This window comes from Xiphophorus hellerii, chromosome 1 (assembly GCF_003331165.1).
Source record: "Xiphophorus hellerii strain 12219 chromosome 1, Xiphophorus_hellerii-4.1, whole genome shotgun sequence".
Taxonomy (NCBI): domain Eukaryota; kingdom Metazoa; phylum Chordata; class Actinopteri; order Cyprinodontiformes; family Poeciliidae; genus Xiphophorus; species Xiphophorus hellerii.
In genome coordinates this window covers 5,421,127-5,429,827 of record NC_045672.1, presented here as the reverse complement: position 1 = coordinate 5,429,827, position 8,701 = coordinate 5,421,127, and the positions used below count along the sequence as shown (strand labels likewise).

The 8,701-nt window shown below is 41.7% G+C and overlaps 1 protein-coding gene across 1 annotated transcript; it reads right to left on the bottom strand.

The window, feature by feature from the left end:
* Positions 1-1,161: 1,161 nt before the first annotated feature.
* pofut1 (protein O-fucosyltransferase 1) lies at positions 1,162-6,580 on the bottom strand. Its single transcript, XM_032569502.1, has 7 exons — positions 6,401-6,580; positions 6,019-6,140; positions 4,501-4,683; positions 3,456-3,568; positions 3,154-3,346; positions 2,710-2,952; positions 1,162-1,788 (listed from the first exon to the last, which is right to left on the bottom strand). The coding sequence occupies exons 1-7, from the start codon at positions 6,537-6,539 to the stop codon at positions 1,588-1,590; spliced, it is 1,194 nt and encodes a 397-aa protein (XP_032425393.1). The 5' UTR covers positions 6,540-6,580; the 3' UTR covers positions 1,162-1,587.
* Between the last annotated feature and the right edge of the window lie 2,121 nt (positions 6,581-8,701).

Here is an 8,701-nt window from a genome sequence, read left to right as displayed (position 1 = left end):
AAGCACTCTGTATTGCCTTGTTGCTGAAAATGTGCTATATAAATAAAATGACCTTTTGCCTTTAAATTCTATGAATGAGTTTTAAATTTCTCTCTCGATTCAGAATCGAGCTAAACAACAGAAACGTCCAGTCGGTACTGCACGCAGCCAGTCAGCCAGTCAGCATCTGATTGAGCCCATGAAAGTGATGGGCAGGAAGTTTCTGCGAGAAAGGATTGACATTGCAAACTGCTTCGGTAAGAACACGGCACGCGAATACAGGCCTGCTGCTCTGAGAGGGGGTCAATTAGAGGTGTGTTCCTGCAGGCGCCTGGGCCTTTAGCACACTCTTTCAATTGCGAGGGACTGAAGGCGAAAGCTGAAGTGGTTCTCCTCAGGCAAAGTTGCATAATGAGGACTTATCTCTATGACATACCGTCCACATTCAAAGGTTCGTCAGCTTCCCCCATATTAAAGAGTGATAAGTGAGCTATATAATATTAGTAGAATTATTGTTCAAATTTCTGATTCTGAATGAGATTAACTACAGATAAGTTTCACCATTTAATTTTTATTTGTTTTGGCCTTTATTTCAAGAGGAAAAGTACATTGCAATGGATATTTGCTTTTAAAGTGATTAAGTCTTGATAACTGATTTGGTCAATGGTTGTAGCTTCAACATGCTGGTGATAAGCTAGTATGTTTTTGTTAGGACTGTGGGGTAATGCTGGGCTGTTTGACCTTTTTCTTTTTAAACCTTTAATATCTTAGCATGCACAAATATTTGACCTTTTTTGTTTTTGAAGAATACGGGAATGGGGCTTTCTTCATGCAGGTTTTAACTGTCGGCTTAGCTTTGGCTCGCTTCCATTATTTTAACACTGCCTATGTACGCAAATGGATGTAGAACTGATTTTTCTAGTGCTGACGCTACATAACAGACATGATGGCCATTAACTTTCAGCAACTAAAACCTTATGTCAGCTGATGGAATCTACTTATTAAATAAAATATGACGGTCTCTTTGAAAAACATGCAACTTGGAGAATGTTTTTTCTTTAGATACACAAGTCGGGGAAAATTGAGACACTTGTTAGAAACGTTGGCAAAATCTTCTTGCTTTCGTCTCAGGAAATCAGCTGATGAAACTGAACTTTGAGCTTTAAATGAATGTGAAAAACATTCTTAGAATACTGATTTATTGATTAAAAAAATGTTCATTACAAATCCTTTTCATAATGGTGTGAACTCAAAACTTAAATGAGTCTTGAAGGATGCTGTCCTCAGCGTCCCCAGTAGTGCTTGGTCCTGGTTAATGCTGCTTTTCTCTGCATAAAAGGCAGACGATCATCAAGGACAGAGGTTCACCAAGCCTCTGAGATGTGTTAAAAATAAATGAGCAGCAGCACATAGATGGTTAAAAAGTTCAGTGGGAGCTGGAAAACATGTCTAAACAGTTCCCAGGGTAGCAGCTCTAATCCCCAGCCTTTCCTCCTCATTTCAGCTCAGAGTAAAACCGGACCTGCCTCTCTCTGAGACACTTCATATAAAATATCCTCCTGATCCGTTTTACTATTACTATCCGTTACTATTTAACTTGTCCCCAGCTCACAGTTCTTGTTTCGGTTCTTTCTTTGTGTTGGTCGGCGTCTCGATACCAAAGAAAGAGGAGGACAGGCCGCGGACGTCTCTTTCTCTTTTCACGAATGCGGAGAAGGAGGAGACGCAGTTCCCGATGAAGTGGTCTGCCTGTCCCAAGATGTACAGGTCAGTTTGGGCCAACTCCGGCTGCAGGCTCACCACCTTCACCTGCAGAGAACCCCAGGGAGAGCTGCTGTTAAAAGCAGGAGGGACCACAGCTGGGCTGGCGCTGAAAGACAAACGGACTACAGAAAGACTGAATCCTTCCAGGATTTAAGTATAATTTGAGTTTCACTGATTTTTGCATTGCTACTTTAGAAATACTTGCAATATTTTTTCCTTATCAAATCCCTTCCAAAATCTACAAATAGAAGGAAAAAATAAGCAGATTGGACATTTTTATTCTTTAGAGTAATTAAAAAGCTCAATTTTTGCTTCTTGCCATATTGCTGAACATGATATGAAGTAAGCCTAAATTAGTAGTGTAGAAGTATGACTGCCACCTACTGGTGGGAGTTAGCATCACCCAATCCCAGTCTTTTGACAATTTTGTGGAATATTTACATAAGTATGGATAAATCTGGTTATTTTGCATGAAAAACTGGAGGGACTAGTTCAGTGTTACTGTAGAAGGAGCCATTTTTGCACTGCTTATTGTTATTAACTTTAGAATTAAGCCAATCATGGCAGCAGCAAGTTGCACTAGCTGTGTTAAGTCAGTTCTGATTCCTTCACTTCCTTTTTGAGGGGCTGCATGTCTGGAGAAATATTCACTCTGGTTTTGGGTGAATATCCTCTGGATCAATAATCCTCTGGAAGGATTTTTTTCCCCTCTTATTCATTTTTGGCCAGTTTTGATGCAAAACCGTGGAAACGGGATTGTTTTTACAATCGAGAACAGCTTTAGCGCCTCAAAAGCTCAAGTAATTCCTGAACTACAACCCCAAATCAAAGAGGAGTGAAAGAGGAGGATCATGGATGCCCCACCAATCATATCCCGACTTCGTCTCTCTGCTTGGCTTCTGTACCAACAGACAGATATTTAAAGAGGAGCAGAGCTGCTAACAGCTGAGCTGCTTGACAACCCACCTTGCCCTTAAAGAGCTTCTCGATGTCTCTGCTGTGGGACTCGGAGTCGGTGGCGATGTAGACGGAGCGAGCAGCGGTCTTCCTCACCCAGCGCTGCACAGTCCGGCTGATCTCCTTCAGGTCGGGCAGGCAGGCGCTCATAGGAAGGGGCGGGGCCGTCTGGCGGTTATAGCCGACGCACTGCGGCGACGCCATGAAGTGAGGCCCCGTGTCGCCGCTCTCCAGCAGCCGGCAGGCGTTTTGCTGGAGAAGCAGGAAGAGGCCGGGTTCAGAGTCGGACCTGCTGCAGGTCTGACAGATATTAGGCCTGTGACATATCAGGAAACCATGTGCATATATCTCTATTTTCCTTCATCACATTCTCTCCTCCACTGTTACCAATATGTATGAACTGTGAGCCTGATCTACAGAACCTGATCTACAGAACCTCTCCCATCATCTGACCCAGTCGATGCCGATCCTCAGGTGGATGCCCACATACGGTCTGACCAGCAGGGCGGCAATGTGCTCCTCTCCCTCCTTCACCATGTTGGCTGACCACACCACGTAGCGCTGCAGACCCACATGCTCCTCCACCACTGGGAACTGGGCCGGAGCGCCGGGCAGCGCCAGGACCGGGTGCTCAGAGGCCGGGAACCTGTTCCAACACGAGGAAATCGTGTAGCTAAAAATAACAATTAGATTGAACCGGAGCGGCTCTAATACACTATCAATGATTTTGTCCTTGTGTACAACAAAGCTCTTACTTCTTGATCCACTGAGGTTGGTGATAAGCGCTGAAGGAAATCCCTCCGAACAGGATGGACTGGTCAAACTCCACGGCCACGTAGTCCCAGAACGGCCCGAAAGGATTCCCGTCCTGGAAACGGAGCAGAAGCGAGAGTCCAGGCTTCACTAGGAAGGCACCCAAATGGACATTTGGGTCGATACCAGTAACCAGGGTTTTCCCCTAATGTCATATAAGCCTGATGGGCCACCAGGCTTTACTTGCATTGTTTGTTTATTTGTTAGGGTTTTTTTTATACACTAATAACAATCATAGCAAAGACATGTTAAAGAGTCACTTTGGTGAAACGGTTATAAGCACGAAGGCAACAGTGTGTGTGAACACAGGGGGGCTGAAATCACGTGTATTTTTTATTCACAGGAACTCGGTTAGCACTTCCTCTCTCTACTGTTCTACATGCTAACAACTGCAGCGAATAAAGTGACAAGTCATGGATAAAGGATAAAACATTTTTGGACGCTTTAATTAGGATGAAACAGCTGAAGCGGGAAAAAAAAAGACTGTATTTTTAGGTGTTTGCCCTTTTCAAGACTTTATAGTTGGTGTTTTAGAACTGCTGGTAATGTAACAAGGTGGAATTAAACACCGGTTGTTCAATATCGGCCCAATTTTAATTATCGGACCAAGACTGATAGAAAATGACCAACATCGGTCGACGCTGATGCCGACGCAGCAGGAGGCAGAGCCTCGTCACTAGAGCCTTTTCAAACATTCCAGTGTTTTACTGGGACTTTTTGTGACGTACCAACACAAAGCATTGAATGTTGTGGGCTGAAAGGAAAATTATAGATGCTTTTATAAACGTATAATAAAAATGTGTGGTGTGCATATGTGCCCCAGTTACTATGATACACCAAAAATAAATGCAGCTCAGCTATAGAAGTCACAAAAGTAGCAAACAGAGTCCTCCTGTTTTGAATTTAATCTCTGTATAAATGTAGCTGTTCTGTGATGGATTTACAGATCAATCTATTAGCTGGGATTCGGTATCTGTGACCTCTGACCTTCATAGGGCAGGTCTTCTTGTCTGCGCTCCGCTGTGCTGCGGTCTCAAAGCAGTAGGCCTTCCTCTGGCCTGGGGGCCAGTGTCTGGGAGCCAGCACCTCCATGAAGTCCTCCAAGCTGACCACACGGTGGTAGGCAGACAGCGCCCCCAGCTGGAAGAACTCCCGGTACGGAACATGAACCTGAAGAAGAGAGAAAAGGAGCATTACGCCACTGTTAGTCTTTTAGTTCAGCCGCATGAGGCAGCAGGATGGCATGACTTTGGTCCCATCAGAGATTTCAGAGAAATGAAGGCGCCGAGGCGCAAATTCAAACTGGAAGACTCTTCAGCCACACCTGCATCGTCCAAACGTTCATCCGCCGCAGCCCATCAGCATCGGCCCATGCCCCATCACAGCCAATCGCCGATCAATCTTCCGTTTATAAAGATCTTCATGCATGACGCCATTTGTTTTCCAGCCGTGCTCTCTCAGCTCCTTCATCACCTCTATGCTTCGGGCTCCTTCAGGCTTCCACCCTTTCTCCGACCGCCACCACCAGTGTGGTGCCGGGGGGTTCCGAGCGCCGAAGAACTTTAATTCATTTATGTCAGAAAAACCTTTTTAATCGCTTTTTTTTTTCTCCGTGTGTTTCTCTCCAGGTTGAAATTGTTTTTCCATTTGATAACATAAAAAAAAAGAAAAAAGCATAAATCGACCGTATAAAAATGTTATCTTTGGGAAAACGTAAATGTTTCACCCCTGAGGCGTCACTCTGAACTGGGCTTCCGTGGTTCAGAGTGACGTCAGCCCACCCAGGGCCGACGATCTCGCTTTACAGCTGGGTTTTATTTGGACTTCGAATTCAGGTTGACTCCCAGAAGTGATGACTGAAACAAAAGTAACTTTTTCAAAACATTTTGTGTCATTTTTAAAAAAATGTTATAAAAGTGGAGAAAAACAGATTCAAATCGGATTTGGTATGAAAAGAAAAAAAATGCCGATTTTATTTTAGAGCCATATCGCCCAGACTTGCAAAAGGAATCGTAATTGAACCTAAAAATATGTTTTTAAAAATAGTTGACTGGATTAGATTAAAGTTGGACTAAAGCTTTTATCACTTGAGCTCACTGCTAAAGCTATGTGACCAGGAGATGCGAGACTTTGCATAAACATGTAGCTCATGGATCGAAAGGGTTTTTGAGAATGAAATTAAAGGAGAAATGAGAACAAGTTGCATCTGCTGATAGCATGACTGAGGATTTCATTTGGTCTGTAGTTTAAGATGGCAGACGTATGACACTAGTTTAAGGGTTAAGAGTTGTCTCTTAAATTACACCCCAAATGTTCTTTATTTTTGTGTGCAAGAACCATTTTAGGCAGGTAGTCAAGCTGTAGAAATACAGTGACCTGGATGCAAAAGCTCAGAAGGGAGAAGACCTTTGACCCGCTCCAGAAGCCTTACTTGACCTTTGAACAGGAAGTTTGCTCGTCCCTAATCCGAGGCATAACCCTCCAGGAGTTCTAAGCTGTACTTACATTGGTGTAAGGCGGGGTGTGGTGGCGGTACACTATCCAGGGAGGGACCGCTAAGGTTCGGTTCAACATCTTAGCGAAGGCGAGAGATCCCAGGAAGTGGTCCGCCTGGTTCCCGAAGCGACCTGAAGGAGAAGAGCAGCAGGTTTCTCAGCTGCTCAAAAGTAACCCGTCACTCCTCCATCAATGCGAACAGCTTTTAGCCGAGTCCTGGAAACGCGTCCAGACCGGAGGCATTTAGAAACCATCTGATGAAAACACAACTTCTAGACTCACTAACCAAACTTTTAAATCCCTATGGTTCCATCTTCTGAACTTCTGAATATGAAAAGTTCCAATTTCAGCAGCAGAAAACACAGATATGAAGCTGTGAATAAAGAGTTACCCATGCAGGGACAGTAGAGGACGTAGCCATTTTCATCCCACTTAAGTTCTTCACTAGAACCCAGACAGGCATGGAGGAGAAGAAAAAGAAATCCAAGTTTTCCTCTGAAAACATCGCCTGCTTGGAATCTGACCGCCATTGCAGTTCATTGCGCTAACGCTGTTTCTTCTTCTTCTTTTCTATTATGGCGGATTGCGAGCAGCTTTAAGGTGCATACCGCCACCTACTGAACACTAGTGTGTAGCAACATTACTTCACATCTATCAAATTCTATTTTTAAATTTTGTATTCTGAAGATAAATAAATAATGCTTTCCTTAATCTGTAAATATCCATTATATTGCCTTCATTTCCCAATATTCCTTTAAGACTCCATTCTTGACCTGTCCTTCCAACCATTCTTCTCAATTTCTTCCTTTCAGGTTCATGTCTTAGTTCATCAATATGCTCTACATTTTCTTTCTCTCCACATCCTTCACATTTATCATTATTTTTCCTCCCTATTAAATATAAAATGTCATTTAAATAGGTTATTTCTTCCCTTCTGATTCTCTCATTAATATTTCTAATTAATACTGACTTTTGTACTTCATATAATCTTCTTCCTTTCTTATCTTCATTCCACCTTTTTTTGCCATTTTTCAATTTATTTACTCTTAATAAGTGATTTCCCTTCCCCTTTCCCAAAAGGAATTGTAATCGTTATTGCCCCCTCTAAAGCCCTTTTTGTTAATTTATCTGCCTTTTCATTGCCTTTTACACCTTCATGTGCTGGTACCCAACAACGCTAACGCTGCTTGTTCTGCAGTTCACTCACAGCTGGCAAACGAGGGCTCAGCTCAATGCTGCCACCGCGTGGTAGACACCAGAACAGATAGCAGGATTTTTTTTTTTTCCCAATTCAATTCTGAATCTATTTCTAAATGGAAAAAAATACGTTTTGCGTTTTAGTCACACTTAAATAATTACATTTAAACATCAAACCTATTTTAATATTAGACAAAAGGTAACCAGAATTAATAAAATACAGTTTTAAAGACTTCTGCTCTTTGACTGGGGCTCTCCAAAACAATTCTTTTAAAATTATTTAAACAGCCCGAGACCATCAAACATCCACCACCATGTTGACTATTGTTGATGATGATGAGAATAATTGTATTTTCTCTGTATTGTGTTAGCGTAGCACTGTCAGAGTTGTTGATTAGCTTTTGGAGTATTTTTGGTGGTGAAGTCTTACCACTGTTCAATGTTTTCCCATTTGTGGATAATGACTCGCTTGACAAAATTCACACTTGACAGATAAAACTTGACAGATAGATGTCCATGACTCATCTGTTGTATATCATTCTTTTGATCGGAGCACCATGTGTAGCTTTCTGAGACATCTTAGCTTGCTTCAAGTCGTCAGACATGTTCTTTTTGAGTGATTTCTTGAGGCAGTAATCAGCTGTGATAATTGACACTGAAGTCAGCTTTCATAGAAATATCATTAATTCAGAATTTAACAAGTGGGATCAATTCCTTTTTCACATAGAGATAGATTTCTCTTACATTCATTCAGTTTATCTCTTCTTGGTATTAAAATTTGCTCCATAATTTACACTTGACAAAAAAGTAAAAACCACAAAAAAACCAAAAAAAAATCTGTAAAGTTTCAACTGAAAAGTTTTCAGTGGAAATCAAATTGCTTTTGGCTATTCTAAATCAGAATATTCTGAACTCTAATGCATACAGATGAGTTCAGAGGTTTGCAGCCAAATAGAAAGTGTATAAAGAATAAAATACCATTATGTTGTTTTGATATTTAGACAATCCAGTGTAGAAGATGTACTTGATTGCACCACAAAAGTGCAGCTGCTGGAAAATCCGCCCGGGTCAGAAGGACTTTGACAGAACCAGTGTTGTCACATCTTTTATACTCTGTGATGTTTTGGACTAGTTGAATGCTGCAGGCAGCTGGATTTGACTTTTTCTACAGTATCAGTGATGTTTACGCTCAGCTTTATGATGATTTTCTGTTTACAGCTAATTAAAACATGACTTTTAAGATTAGAATGGACCAATTCACATACTGCTGTATGTGTCGCATTTAAATGAGCAATAAATATTTAATTTAGAAACATTTTACACTCCCTAATTTATGTAAGTAGTTATATATATATATATATAGAGAGAGAGAATTGCAGATACATTTGCAAAGTTAAGAGATAGAAATTATGAAGGATTACTATCTGAAGCACAGGTTTTCAAAGTGAGTACCACGGCACTAGAGGGCGCTAGGGGGGCTTCAGAAAACTAGCAA

Excerpts from the sequence above, each read along its gene's own strand:
- pofut1 (XM_032569502.1), bottom strand. The coding sequence starts at position 6,539 with ATGGCGGTCAGATTCCAAGCAGGCGATGTTTTCAGAGGAAAACTTGGA. Across the intron at positions 6,141-6,400 it reads CCTCTACTGTCCCTGCATGG|GTCGCTTCGGGAACCAGGCG; the intron begins GTAACTCTTTAT and ends CTTCTCCTTCAG. Across the intron at positions 4,684-6,018 it reads ACACCCCGCCTTACACCAAT|GTTCATGTTCCGTACCGGGA; the intron begins GTAAGTACAGCT and ends TCTCTTCTTCAG.